At 37.7% G+C, this 15,644-nt stretch overlaps 1 protein-coding gene across 10 annotated transcripts in view; it reads left to right on the top strand.

Moving 5' to 3' along the window:
* LOC102221770 (estrogen receptor beta-like) overlaps positions 1-15,644 on the top strand; it is a 66,803-nt gene that overhangs the window by 29,355 nt on the left and 21,804 nt on the right. For 5 of the 10 annotated variants that reach the window (XR_002754479.1, XR_002754478.1, XM_023352693.1 and 2 more), the window contains exons 2-7: positions 2,843-2,898; positions 2,978-3,202; positions 7,193-7,699; positions 8,233-8,432; positions 8,524-8,640; positions 9,146-9,496. Coding sequence is in view for 8 of the 10 variants with exons in the window: in XM_023352693.1 (XP_023208461.1) it covers positions 7,272-7,699; positions 8,233-8,432; positions 8,524-8,640; positions 9,146-9,496 (1,096 nt within the window). In the remaining 2 variants the exon portion in view is untranslated. Of the gene's footprint in view, positions 1-2,842; positions 2,899-2,977; positions 3,208-7,192; positions 7,700-8,232; positions 8,433-8,523; positions 8,641-9,145; positions 9,497-15,644 lie in introns of all 10 variants that reach the window. The other 5 variants (XM_023352697.1, XM_023352698.1, XM_023352695.1 and 2 more) reach the window with 4 other exon arrangements.

The raw sequence follows: 15,644 nt of genomic DNA, 5'->3' as shown, positions 1-15,644 counted from the left end.
ATCACATGATAAATGAAAAGAAACTCAATAATTTTCATTTGCTTGATTTATTGTTTTTATCTTTTCTCTCTCTTTTTACCAAAAACTGATTGATACAAGTTATCAATCTGGGGTTTTGGTCTCAACTGTCCATTTTTTAAAAATATAATTTTGTTTACATAGACTAAATAGTTCATTTGTTGTTTCTGTTTTATTTTGGATATTTCAAATATCTTAAAGTTCCCGTGTTTAAATGTTCATTATAATTTTAAGTTTACTGATCTTTGAGAATGTGCTCTTGCATTATTAAACCATTGAGAAAATGAGAAAATAATTTTTGTATTTTCTCATTTTCAACCTAATGCTTGGAAATGATCTCAAAACAACATTATCACAATAAGTTCTGGGACAATTTATCATCCAGCAAAATTTATCATGACAAGCCTAGTTGCAGCTCATGTTAACCTCACTTTTCAGCTTTTTATGTATATACTATAAGGAGAAAAAAGTTTTGTATCATTTGCCTTCTACGTAATCATGATGAACTGTTTGGTGTCCGCCACATAAGATCCCAATGAAACACATTAAAGGTTGTGATTATAATATAAGAAAATGTGACAAAAGTGTTAAAAATGCTTTTCTTATGTAGTATCAGACACAGTGAAGCACTTCCAATTAGTTCCTTTAAACCACTTGTCCAAACTTGTCTGAACATGCTGCAAAGTGTTGTGTCCTTGAATAATACTGCTTGCAGAACCAGGGTGTTGTTTTGTCTGTTCCTTGCAAAAATATATTTTTTTCTTTGTTCAGGCTCTTCATAGTTGAGCTCACTGAGCATTAAAGGAACATTTTCCCTCAGTTTTCTTCTGTGACTAAACCATCACTGAGATCCATTTCACAACAAGAAAACTCAGAGGTAGAAAAAGACAAATATCTGTTCTCAGCAATCCTTTTCTCAGTAATTCGATATGTAGAGTGCTGAAAAAAGCTTACATACTGATTGGTTTTGTTTTAGATTTTTTATCACTCTTTAACGTTTCAGGCTATACAAATATGTACAAACAGCTGTAAAGGAGGTAAGCTATCTAAACCAACGTGGGCCTATATGTAATTGCACTCTTTTTTTAGAGTTAAACCCACAATTATTCATACACCTGTCAGGTTTAGGGTTAAGGCAATCTTTTAATTTGACCAGCATGTTTCTCCTGGAAGCAGTATTAATGTTGTGGAGCAGCCCCGCTACAGTGCTGACTTTAATCTGATAGAGAATATGAGGAAGCTTTAGATTAGGGTGATGGTAAGGAGTCCTTCCAAACTCAGTAACCTTGATCTCATAACCAACAATACATTATTAACAGTGACTGTTTTTAATAGTTTGAGAGGTATCATTAAATATATGTATATTACCAATATATAATTACCAATAATAATTAATTACCACTAAATATTGCTCTTTATGTACTGTATTTTGAGTGATGTCTTTCTAACTTCCTCATTTCCATAGTTTTGGGTGATTAAACAATTACTTCTTGACTAAATGAAAATATTTTTAAATATAAATCTGTCAGGGAAGACCATCAGAAAAAACAACTTTCAGGAAGTTTTATTCAAACCTTTTTTGAGGAATTTTTCAAAGGACACATTTTACTCCACAAAGACAATTCCTGGCCTTTGGTCGTCTCAAAAATATATACTGTATTTGCATTGATGTGTTGTAACCCTCAAGTTTTGGTCATTTATGACAACTTACAAGCTAATGAAATATTGAAAATATATTTGTCTAAACCAATAACATATTAATGGAAACTTACAGATGTTGATGTCATCAGTGAACCATTGAGGCTGCTCAATGGTATCACCATGTCAATGTAGCATTTGTGTTAAGATATATTTAATGTAGTGTATAATTTTCACATATTCTCCTCCATTCACAAAATGGATACAGTCTGGTGTAGCCCTATAAATCTTAAACAAGATTTACACTATCTTGTTTAGGAAACAAGATAGTATAAATCAGTTTTTACTTTATCTGCCAACTTCTATCTTCATTCTTCTCTTACTCCTCACTCCACTGCTGTTCTGCTCCCCAGTGAGGTCTTGTCCTGCTTAAATTACTGCAATTCCCTTCTTTCTGGACTACCACAGAAAATCCTCCATAAATTACAATTGGTTTAAACTTCAATCCACTAAATTACACCTATTTTACAACAGTTCCAATGGTTTTCAATCCTATATTGCATCAACTACACTACACGAAACAATTTTGGAGGATTGTAAATACAATGTAATTCATATAAGACTATATTAATATATTAGACATCAAATAAACTTTATTATAATGGCAAAATACTATTAACACTATTTACTGTCTAACAGTAGTAGACAGTAAAAATCGCAACATAACAAAATATCATAATATTTATCCAAATGTACACGATGTGATGTATACATCACATCGTGCATATGTGTCAGGAAATGCATATCTGGTCTACACTGGTGATCAAAGTGTTACCGATTGTAAGTGTCAATAAAATAGTTTATTTCTTGAAAAAATGTATGTTTATTTCTAAAAGACAGAATAATGTATTTTAAGTTGTTTGGTTCACGTTTTAAGATTTGTGTTAAATGATTGTATTTTAGTTCGTGTCAAATTATTTTTTGTCGAACGTTATCGCGAGATTTGTGTGCATGTGTGAGGCTGCAGCACTTAAATAAGCATAGAAGCAGAAGCCTGTGCCAGAGCTATGTGTAGCAGCCTCATGTCCTGTTGTCAAGGTGTTTTGTAGTTATGTTTGTAATGTTTTGTGAATTTATTGGTTATGGTGTTTTAATGTTGTTTTAATTACTTAATATTTTGGTTTAGAGTGAACAACGACAAATTAATCGTTAAAGACCTCTGAAGTGGCAGGCGGCCACGAGGTAACCTTTGTCAAAGCACGTGTCAAGTGTCTGTCTGTGAATGTATCTATGTCTAAAGCTTTGTCTTTTATTTCTGTAGTTTTCACGGCATTTAATAAAGAGCCCGTCTTAAGAAAGCCGTGCCAGAGTTGTCACTTTGGAGCTACAGTGAAAACTCGCCCAGCCAGCGCCTGTAGGAAGCTCATTAAGAAGACGGCAGCTGCAGTGAGTGACGGTACCGTGGTGTAACACAAGAGGGCGCCATTTGACAAGCTCACCGTTCACAAGAAGTCAAGCACAGCAGCAACAACCTTGTACAACTGAAGTAAGGTGAAAATAAAGAAAGGACAGTGTTAAGAGTAAAATAAGGGTGGTTTAAGTGATGTTTAAAGCCACAATAAGTTTCTATAACATTTGTCAAAAGGTTACTTATTTTCTACTGAACTTCGAAGTGATGTGTTGTTGTTAAGAAAAGAGTGTTGTGTATTTATCTTGAGGTCAAATTAATTGTGAAGTTAACAAAGTTCTTTAAGTTGAAATACATCTGTATTAAGAGTGAAGCTCATTACAGGTATAGTAAAAAGTAATATTCAAGTCACCTAAGTTAGAATTTGTAAGGAGTGTTTTGCAATTTAAATAGAGCATTGAGTGACATTTAACCAGACTTATAAGATGACTGACAAAGATCATAAAGAGCTCTATGCTGTATCATGTACTGAAGTGGAGGAAAATGATACTGAGCAAATCTCAGAACCACAGACTGTTTGAAGAAGTGAAAGAGTTAGAACATTAACCAAAAAAGGTAAAGAGCTTCAAGAGGAGAAACTTAAAACGCTTCAACACAGATATGCAGTTGGCTTTGAAAAATGGAGATATGAAGCAAGACTGAGCAAAGTAATACTAAGAAAAGAAGCTTCAGACAGTGAATTAAAGGAACTGATTAACAATGTAAACATCACCTGCAGAGATATGCAAACCATTTATGAAGAAATACGACAAATACAAATTCCTGATGCAGACGCAAGGCGCAAAGTAGATGTATGTACATCACTTTCTGCATTCATTGTCAGAAGAGCTGAGAAACAATTGCAAGGAGACTTTGCAGAAGGCAACGAAGAGCCATGGCCAGATTTTGGGTCATGCTTAGGATCTGAAAGTATGACATCAAGGTCAAAATCCAGAAGGTCTAAAAGTAGCTCAGGAAGCTCACAAACAACCAAGAGACTGCATCACAAGAAATATTAGCAGTTATGGAAGAGCAAGAAAAGGAAACAATTGAGTTACAAAAACTGGAACGTGAGAATTTGGAAAGGCAGCAAGCAATTGAAGAGCAGCGAAGAAAGATTAAACGCTTGGAAGAAGTTAAAAAACATTTTTGTTAACATTAATTGTTAGATAAAGAGATGTCCTTCCACTCAATCATCGGTCATGCTTCATGCTTTCTTACAGAGCTATTGTTTCGTCACAGACTAACTAAACCAATGGAGTATAACGGCTAAAGGTTTTATAGCAAAAGCCAATCAGATTTAATCACTGTCATATCTTGGCTAATTTTGGTATTCTGGATCTTTTTTTTCCAATTTTATGAGTCTCAACTTTTTAAAATAAATTTTTAAATGTCTAAGAGGAATTGCACCTAAACTATTAAGCTATTTTATAAAGAAATTGAAGGGTAACAATAGATCTACCAGAGTAAATTTAAACAGCAATTTTAAGGTTCCCTTAGAACATCAGAAGCACTTTTGCTCAAAGTGCTCTTTCTGTGAGAAGACTGGAGTTTGAAACTTACTTCGTGTCAATTTAAAATCTGCAGGGTGGGTCATCAGTTTCCATACATAGAGAAAATAAACATTTCATATTGGGCAACCTTTTTTTTGTGTGAGACTGTGTAATCGCTGCACGTCTTGGACCACTTCGTGATTGATCTGCAACATTTCCAGTTTACTAAAACTTGCAAATATGTTTTGCCACAGTGTTGTGTGTGTGATGCTTGTTCCATGTTTTCTGTTAAAGTTTCATGCAACCATGTGACTGCTTCCTAATCCAGCTGTCAGTATGATTTCAATTCTTTGCTCTTTTGTCAAACGCATCTTCTTGGGTATCTGAAATATAAAAGAAATATACATTTTACATTCTCCTACACTGGCTGTAAAAACTACAGAATGAAAATACAGAATGGTTGATGGGTTTTGAAAATACAGTTCTTTACTGTGATCTGAAATGCGCATGGAAAGTATATGGGACGTGATTGGACCGTTGGATCACGTGCGGAAATTTACAGCTGTACTGTAAATTTTTAATGTACAGTTGCATTGTGGGATTTTTAACGGCTGGAGGCGGCTAGAGGGCAGGCCAACAATGACTTTCACCAGGTAAGTACTTTTTAAGAAACATTGTATTGCAGTTTTGTGTTTGTGTACGAAAATATATTTTATGTGGTTATATTGAGCTACTCTCGCTTGTTTGCTAAAGCTAACTTTGGTTATTTCTCAGCTAGCATTATGTGCAACACAAATGCACAGGTTATTTTCTCTGTACCACCTCCTCTCCGTATATGGACTCATCACTATTCATGATGCATCCCACTACTGCTGTGTCGTCGGCAAACTTCACTATATGACAGCTGGGATTAGTTAGATCAGTACATTATTGCGAGTTAAATGCAAAGACTATTTCAAGGGAACGCAAAAGCATTGTGAGGAAACTCAACAGTTAAAAAAAATCCTCCATGTCCCCTAAGGGGCTCTGTACCTATCACATAAAGTTAACAAATACAAATCAATACTGTATTTAAAATTGTCCCTGCTTTTTTTTTTTACACCCTTAATGTCATGGACGAACAGGCCGACAAGACAGATCACACCATGAAGGTACTTGTGGTTCATAATCCTACGGCTGAGGTGGATCCCTCCGTGTTCATCTGGTCAACAGACTGGTCTGGAGACATAACAGTGAAGCTGTCTATAAGAAGGGACAGAACAGACTGGACTTCTTGTCATCTGTTGAGGCAGCAGCATCAGAGTCAGGGGGCTAAAAAGCTTCAACAATTGGATAAAGAAGGTTGATTCTGTTTGTTTCTCTTCTTGGGACGACTGTGGAACCTCTGGAGATCATGATGCAAAAAAGGATTCTTAAAAAAAATCAAGAAAATTATGGACAACCCTGACCATCCTCTTCATGAGACTGACTTGGGAAAACAGTGTTTTCAGCCAGAAGCTTCTTCAAATTTGCTGTAATACAGACCGCTACAGGAGATCTTTCCTTCCTAAACCCATCACTAACTACAATAACTATTTAATTAAATGAGTTGCAACAACATTTAAATTTCTTTATTGGATCAATAAAGTATTTTTGAATTGAACTTAATTGATCCAGCAGAAATATCAGTTGTGATTGAGGGAAATGGAAACTTGTGTAGAATCCGAACCAAAGATTTTTTATTTTTTTGATTGCCAATGATTGCGTAGCACTGTAAAAAAACTGTTCAAGAGATATGTATCTTTACAATTATTTTACTTACTAAAATGTGGCAGGTTAAAGCTGCGTGAAATTTAGCATGTATAATTATTTATGATGTTTATTTGTTAAGCATGTAGTTTATTAAATAAAGGTTGGTCTGACCTTGTATTGCATTTCTATGTAACTTTTCAAGTCAGTAACAGTAAATTATCTTTATTAATAAATAGGTACAATTATTAACTACATTAACAATGAAGAATAAGGAAAACTATTACTCAGATTTTTAAGGTAATTTGATTTGAAATATTACCAGAAATGTTAGATAGATTTGACCAAATTTCCTTTAGTGTTTCAGAGCTGCTGGCATAGTAGATACTCTTTACAAAAATGTTTTGGTCAAATTTACCCAAGCGGATTGTTTGCAAATCTTTTTATGGATAAATACTATAAGTTGTATTTTACAGTGTAGAAACTACTCCTCCTTACCTTCAAAGCTGTCCACAACCCTCACTCCTCCATATTTTTTGGATTTCCTTCACATTGCTACACCTGCCCCCACCCTCAGATCCTCTTCTTCTATCATCTCATTCATTTTGTAGTTATTTTTATTGTGTCTATTATATTGTGTTTTTATGTTAAATGATGTAAGGTGACATTGGGTGTTAGAAAATGTGCCAATAAAATGTATTGTTATTTATTATCATTTTAGTTGAGCATAGTTAAGATGAATTAGAATTAATATGACAAAGTTGATGAGTTACTAGGTGAAAGTGGCTAAAAAAGTTTTCTCTCAAATAGAGAGAATAAAAGCTATATCATTTACTCTATTTCACATTTTTTTCTGTTTCTGCTACAGGATTTATGTCCAGCAGAACATGTAGAGCAACGAGCTGCAAAGTCATACAGATCAATAAAGGCATCATTATCCGCTCAGCATGGCGTCTTCCCCTGGGTTAAGTGTTGACCCTTTACTCGTGCTTCAGCTCCACGACGAGGACTACAGCAAAGCTTCAGAGAGGCCGACCTCACCAGTACTTCACCCTACTATGTACAGTCCTCCAATGGGCATAGAGAGCCACACCGTTTGCATACCCTCTCCATACACAGACAGTAGTCATGACTACCATGGACATCCTCCCTTAACTTTCTACAGTCCTTCGGTGCTGAGCTATACCAGAGCACCTATCACTGACAGCCCACCATCCATGTGTCCCCCTATGAGTCCCCCTTCCTTTTGGCCCTCTCACAATCACCACAGCATACCTTCTTTGACTCTGCACTGCACCCAACCTCTTGTCTACAATGAACCAAACCCACAAGGACCCTGGCTTGAGTCAAAATCCCATGGCATGAACCCCAACAGGTAGGATGAAAAAAATACACTGATTAATGGTGTAATATTGGATGGATTTGTTTTTGAAAGTGTTTGACACAAATGCTGAGTTGTCTTAAACCTGAACCCATAAAGAACCTAGACATCTAGAAATAAAGTGAGGAATTCTGCATTCTGCTGTACAACTTTAAAAATGGTGATTTAGTTTCTCTGTTATATTCAATAAAATGGGTTTTGAATATATCTCCACTTCCCACTTTTAGTCTCAAAAGAATAATTTACTATCCACATTAAAATATGGACCACTTTGTGCTGGTCTATAGCATACTGTATATAAAATTTGTTGACTTTAATGGGTAGAAATGGTTTTGCAAAGTAATGTAATCAGTCATTACATATATCAGACAACATGACCACTGCAATGGTGATTTCATATGTACCAATGATATATGCAGTTTCTCAGGTAATAGAGTTTGGTGGAGGATAAATCACCAAGGAATGATGAGGCAAAAGTCCATGATGTCAAGTTGTCCTTTTCACTGAGTCTGTGCTTCTTCCTGCAGCTCTGTCATCAGCTGTAACAAGCTGCAGAGGAAGAAATCAGAAGAAGCAGGAGAAGGAATAAAGTCCTCTGCATGTTCATCTGCTGTAGGGAAAGCTGACATGCACTTCTGCGCTGTCTGCCATGACTATGCCTCTGGGTACCACTACGGTGTGTGGTCATGTGAAGGTTGCAAAGCTTTTTTCAAGAGAAGTATTCAGGGTATTAACTCTTTCTGAACCTCCTGTCTATGAATTTATTTGTTTTCTAACTATAAAAAAAACTTTATCAGGTCTTGTTCCTCTTTTCCCAGGACACAATGACTACATTTGCCCTGCCACAAATCAATGCACTATTGACAAGAACCGACGTAAAAGCTGCCAGGCCTGCCGCTTACGGAAATGCTACGAAGTAGGCATGATGAAGTGTGGTAAGCATAATTTTACTAATATTCTTTTCATTTTGCCATCTTGCGGTAGTGTTAACATTTGTGTTAAAGAGGCTTAAGGAGTACAATATCAGGCTGGGTGATTCCATATCTACAAACTCAGTATGTTATAAAGTTCTACAGGAACATCATATTGATTCTTTCATCTAATGACATCAGCTACACAACTCAGGACATTTATTTACGTGGATATTTTGGGGCCTTTGTGGGTAATTGGCATGTGGAAACCTATTGTTGAAAGAATGTAGGAACGCTTTTCCTCATGAATGAAGCTCTGAACAACTATCACAACCACTGAAGACGCAGATCTAACGCACATTTATAACGCTATTAATTCAAACTGAGGAGTCTGTTTCTCTTCAGGCCAGTGTGCCATGATGTGAAGTCGAGCAGCTGACATTTTTTTTCGCAAATATGACCTTCTTTTAAAATATATATTTGCTAGATTAAAGGAGAAGCATTTCCCTTGCCCCACTACATTATTTAGGTGTCAGGCGTGAACGCTGCAGCTATCGAGGGACCCGACATCGCCGTAGTGGACTCCACCTTCGAGATGCAGCAGGCAGGAGTTTGGTAAGGGTCGGGATGGCTCCACAGGTTCAGCGCCTCCCCCCGATGGAACTGTCCCTTCCCCCTCTGGCTCAGCCAAGCCAAGGTAACCAGCCATTCATGAGCCCAGCAGAGTTCATCTCCCGAATCATGGAGGCAGAGCCCCCTGAGATCTACCTCATGGAGGACCTGAAGAAACCTTTCACTCAGGCTAGCATGATGATGTCTCTTACCAACCTGGCGGACAAGGAGCTGGTACTCATGATCAGCTGGGCCAAAAAGATTCCTGGTGAGATGGCTCAAATGTCTTCAGATTATTTACTGCTGCTCGTCTTTAGCTAGATAGAAACTTAAAGGTTTCTAGGTGGAAAATCCTGACTTTATCATTTCACCTCTAACATGGAAGCACATAAAACATTAAGGCTGGAGGCTTCCTTTCCCTGTTTCTTGATCTTTCCATCAAGCTGGCTTTTAGTCCAGATCACTTCACATTTGTATCTTTTTTCTGTTCTGCTTTCATTCTGCTCTGTGTTCTCCCTGTTTCTTTTCTCTCCCCATATTCTCTCTCATCCTCCCCCTCAGTCACAGTTCAGCCCAGCAGGTAGCTTACAAACCAGTGGTTTTGAATAAAAATAATCTTGCCAGAAGTTTTTTTTTTTACTTGATTTGTGTGATTTTGTACCTTCCCTCTGAAGTGAAAATGAGTGCACATTTTCTGCTCTGACAAGGACTAACAGCCAGCTACAAGTGATCTAGGTACTGTCTGTCAAGTAAAATGCAGAACTGTTGTTCAGTTTTTTATTTTTAAATTGTAATTATTTCTTGTTGGTCTCTCCTTGTTTTAAACATTGATGCACTAAGAAAAGTTTAATTGGTTATGAGGAGAGCATAAATTATATGTAGATGTTTCTGCAGTTAACATCAAGTATTCCCTCCCATTAAACTGTTTCCCATTTTGTGATGTAATAACCACAAGTTTCAATGTATTTTATTAGCATTTTATGTGACAGACGAAGACTAAGTAATGCCTCCTTTTCTTCAGGTGTAAAGTAAAAGGAATATGATACATGGTTTTCAGTTTTTTATATAAAGAAATTGTCACTGTTTTCAGGCTCCAAGTGAGAACTTTATAAAACCATGTTCCACCAACATGCTGGTGGGTGGTCAGAGAGCCCAACGGGTGGTGCTGGTGCATGGCAGCATTGCTTCTTGTCAGTGTGCCCCAGAGCAACTGTGGCTTAGTAGCCACACTCAAACCATGGGGCACACTGGATCTTACCACTACCAGCATGTGAATGGGTGAATGACTGGATGTAGTGTGAAGCACTGTGGGCTCCTCTGGACTTTATGAAAGCGCTATACAAGTACTGGCTATTTGCCATTTGTTTCTAATAGCTTTGATCAGCTGGTAGAGACAAATCTCAAACAAAGAGACTGATATTGCCCAATCTCCTTTGTGTAACAGCTGTAGCTCTGTCTGATTTAACAGAGAGCTTCTTTGGGCGTAGAAGTTCAAATGTGGCCACAGTTAAAATACTAGTTCGATTGCAGGATGTCTTCCCTCTTTGTGAACAGCTGTAGATGATTGAATATCTTTTACAGCTAAACAATCTTTGAACTACACCATTTTAACCTATAGCTGACCTGGCTGAATTATAGTGCTGAAAATTTTGAACAAGATTTAAATTGCAAGTACTCTCCCACAATACTACTTTCAAAGTAGTTCACAGGACTAAATAAAAACCTATTACCTTGCTGCCAGGGCCTCTAACTGAACTGCCATTTGTTTTTACCCTGCTGTGGAAACACAATGGTGAAGGTAGACTAAGAAAACAATCCTATTTGAAAAAAGTTGGGAAGCTTAATATTTTTTGCCCAAAAATGCCAACAAATATCACTCAAACCATAAAACCACCACCACCAGTCATTGATACAAGACAGAATCTAGGCTTTTGTCTTGTTTAAAGGGGCAGTCTTATGTGTTTTCCAACCACATAGTATATCATTTCATAGCACAATCAAGTAACGCTGTTACCTTCAGTAACAAATGACTTAAAAAAATTTGATATCTTAAAATTGGGTCTCTCTTTAAGCAGCTCCTCCTCTTTCCAACACTCTGGGTTCAGGAAGTCATCACAACATCGCTTATCTATTTAACCTTTAAAAACATTTTATCAGTGTTGCTCTAAGAAGTAGCTCCTATGATAGGGTGACCAAACGTCCGTATTTCCCGGGACATGTCCGTATTTCACGTCCTGTCCCAGGCGTCCCGGGTTTTTTTTAGAAAGTGAGGAAATGTCCTGTTTTTTAAAATTTCCTTCATTGGACCATTAAATTTACAGGCACTAGGGCACTGCGCACTGCGCTGCGTGTGACGTACGTGCGACGCGTCAGTGCGGGCAATCCTGTTCTTAATCAGAAGATAGATAGTGTGGCTATCAGTACGCCAACAACATGCCAAAGCGCAAATGTATGGAGTTTCCCCGCTTTTAGAGCACCCCCCGCTCCAAGGTGTTCTGGTTTTCGCAACCCCCCCCACCACGCTCCACTCCAGGTTGTCCTTGTTTTCCCAAATTAAAATATGGTCACCCTATCCTATGATGAGCTCAGCAGATGTACAGTTCCACCAGGTGTTTGCTAGTTGCTGCTGGCTAGTCTGAAGGACTTGAGTAGGGGCATCACGGGGAGAGCGTAGCTCTGTGAGGTGGAAGCTCAGAAACTTGGAAATTGCAGATTCCAGGAAGAGCTTCTTCACTTATGGAGGCACTAGGTCCACCCAACCATTTTGCACAGCTGAATGGTTGCCATGTAAATTAGAAGATTTCTTAAACATGCATAAAAGAATCAAGGCAACATTCTAGATATATTTTTGATGAGGGAATAACATTGTAACATGATGTAAAGCTTAAAAAAGTCAATTTTACATAATACTGTCCCTTTAGCACAAGGTTCTGACCTTGTCATCTGAATGTTGCTGTTAACATGACTAGTCTTTGTGAATAGTATCATCAAGTCCATGTTAGCTGAGGATGGCAGCTGAGTTGGTGCTCTGCTGCTGTCAATCATCTACTTCAAGGTTTTACATATTGTAGGTTTACAGTTGGTGCTCTGCCAATGGTTCTTAGAGCCATTGTTGCTCCTCCATAACCTAAAACAGTCACCCATTCCTATGTGATCTTTGACAAGGTATATTTATCTGTACAGCTGCTGGTTACTGCATATTTTCTGTTTGCCAGACCATTATCTGTAAACAGATAAAGATGAAAGATAGTTGTTGTGAAAATCTGCTGAAGGAGATCAGCAGGTTATTAAATCCTCTGACCTGGAACCAATGACCACTCCATGTTGAATGTCAACTAAATCCACCTTCTTCATTCATATGCTCACTTTGAACTTCAGCAAGTGGTCTTGAAATCATCTGCCTGATTTCAACCATGTTATTGGTTATCAGAGGTTGTATACTGTATCTGTATGTACAGTTGAGGTAAAAATAAATAAAAATGTTGAGGTTTTTCAAAAATTTCTCAAGCACTGTTAAACAGATCCATCTTCTTCCACTTATCTGGGGTCTGATTGAAGCAGGAAGGCCAGATATCTCTCTTCCCAGCCACTTGGGCCAGCTCCTTTGGGGCCAGTGGCACTTTTACAAAAATCCTAGTTTTTTATTTTGGACGCACTTTGCACACAAAAACCAAATTATTTCACAAAAGCTACCCAGGTCAAAATAATAGCTGACAATAAATAATGAACTTAATGTCACCGTAATAACTGACATTTTTATTGAACAATTCAAACCACTGCTTTGAGCACACATAACAAAGTGTGCTTTCACTTTGTTATGATCACCGTTTGTAATCAATAAATCAAGGTAAATCTAAGGTTTGTGCTATACTTTATACGCAGTATAAAATTCCCATTGACTATGTTCAAACTACAGGCTTTAATATTAGGTTCTGATTTTTTGTGAAATTCAAATATTTTTGCATGTTTGTTCACATTTATTAATATACATTCACCAGCCTCTTTATTAGGTAGACTTTGATGGTACTGGGTTGGATCCCCTTTTGTCTTCAGAACTGCCTTAATCCTTGGTGGCATAGAATCAATAAGGTACTGGAAACATTCCTCAAAGAGTCTGGTCCATATTGACATTATAGCATCATGCAGTTGCTGCAGATTTCTTGGCTGCACATCCATGATGCAAATCTCCACATCCCAAAGGTACTCTATTGGATTGAGATCTGGTGACTGTGGAGGCCATTTAAGTACAGTGAACTCATTGTCGTGTTTGAGAAACAAGTCCAAGATAATTCACACTTTATGACATGACATGTTATCCTGCTGGAAGTAGCCATCAGAAAATGGGTACACTGTGGTTATAAAGGGATGGTTATGGTCAGCAACAATAATCGAATAGGCTGTGGTGTCGACACGATGCTCAATTGGTACTAATGGGCCCAAAGTGGGCCAGGAAAATATCCCCCAAACCATTGCACCACCACCTGAACTGTTTGTACAAGGCAGGATGGATCCATGCTTTCATGTTGTTGACACCAAATTCTGATCCTACCATTCGAATGTCGCAGCAGAATTCGAGACTCATCAGAGCAGGCAACAGTTTTCCAATCTACTATTGTCCAATTTTGGTGAGCCTGCACGAATTGTAGCCTCAGTTTCCTGTTCTTGACTGACAGGAGTGGCACCCAGTGTGGTCTTCTGCTGCTGTAGCCCATCCGCCTCAAGGTTTGACATGTTATGCATTCAGACATGCTCTTCTGCATACCTGGATTGTAATGAGCGGTTATTTGAGTTACTGTTGCCGTTCTATCAGTACGACCATTCTGACCATTCTCCTCTGACCATTCTCCTCTGACCTTTGGCATCAACAAGGCATTTGTGCCCACAGAATTGCCGCTCACTGCATATTTTCTCTTTTTCGAACCATTCTCTCTGAACCCTAGAGATGGTTATGTGTGAAAATCCCAGTAGATCAGCAGTTTCTGAAATACTCAGACCAGCCCGTATTCAGCCATGCCATGTTCAAAGTCACTAAAATCACCTTCCTTCTGTTCTGATGCTTGGTTTGAACTGCAGCAGTCTTGGCCATGGCTACATGCCTAAATGCATTGAGTTGCTGCCATGTGACTGACTGATATAACAATTGCATCAATGAGCAGTTGGACAGGTGTACCTAATAAAGTGGCCGGTGAGTGTATGTGACTTGAACATGATATACTGTGTGAACTGCGAACAACCTAAAAAATGTTGAAGAAGAGCATGTGCACACAGTAATGTCACATATTGCAAGCACGCTCAGTGTTTGCTGAAATAAACATGGACGCTTATTGTGGAGCATATCCTACAGTGGCCGACAGGTGCAAACACGCAACAAACAAGTCAAAAACAAATGCAACAAAGAAGAGATGCAAACAAAAAAATCTCCTTCCGTCGTTTGCTGTATTTCATTTGTGGTTATAGTCTTTTTTGTTTGCATCTCTTTTTTGTTGAATTTGTTCTCCACTTGTTTGCTGTGCGTTTGCACCTGTTGGCCATCCTATGATTTTAAAACTGTTGTCTGACTGGAGCCAGGACATTAACAGCTTAATCTGCATTATCATTGTTGTTTTCCTTCCTTCTTGCACATATCAAGATGCAGGTCACATTTGAAAAGATTAAGGGTTTCATGTATAAAAGAGTTCTTTTCATAGTAATAAAATTGGCGCATAGACAAATTTAGAAAAGTGCGGCACACAAAAAAATTCTGATGTATAAAGCCCTGCATATACCTGCGCATGTTTCCTTTATGAATCCCAATTTTTCGAAATAGAGGGCAGCTGCTGGTCCGCTATGTCGCCACCCTTAAATAGGTGACATGTTAAATTAGCATAAATACCTCGCATGACTGCCACTACATGAAGCAATAACTATGGCAACGGTTCTTGCTTGTAGCATTAGAAATGCTTATCATAATAATTCTTATATATTTTATTTCAAAGTTGCTTTTAAGGTACCCAAGGTTACCTCACAAAAAATAAATAAACATAATAAATTTTAAAGGAAAAAAATAAATCCAAGTGAAAATCCATGTTTGAACCGCAGAGCATTCAAACAACAAGGTGATCAGACACCTTTCCTGTGAATCAGGAATCAGCTGAGATTCATCTTATACAGAATACACATCTTTATAAGATGTGCATAATTTTATACACATGATTTCTTTATCATGTGTATAAGCTGTGCATGATAGAGGAATCATGTGCAACTTATACACATGATTCCTCTATTTAGAACAAACTTCTACATTCCTAACTCACTGTAAAGGACTCTGTCACGAAAATGTAGTGTCAAATAAGACAGCCCTGTAAAGAAATGGCTCACACTTTGAAAATTCCTAGTGTAATCCATTACATTGCTTTCATGCGAATACCATTTGTTAT

This window comes from Xiphophorus maculatus, chromosome 19 (assembly GCF_002775205.1).
Source record: "Xiphophorus maculatus strain JP 163 A chromosome 19, X_maculatus-5.0-male, whole genome shotgun sequence".
Taxonomy (NCBI): Eukaryota; Metazoa; Chordata; class Actinopteri; order Cyprinodontiformes; family Poeciliidae; genus Xiphophorus; species Xiphophorus maculatus.
Note: the sequence above shows the minus strand (reverse complement) of the source record. Positions and strands in the feature narration are given on the sequence as shown.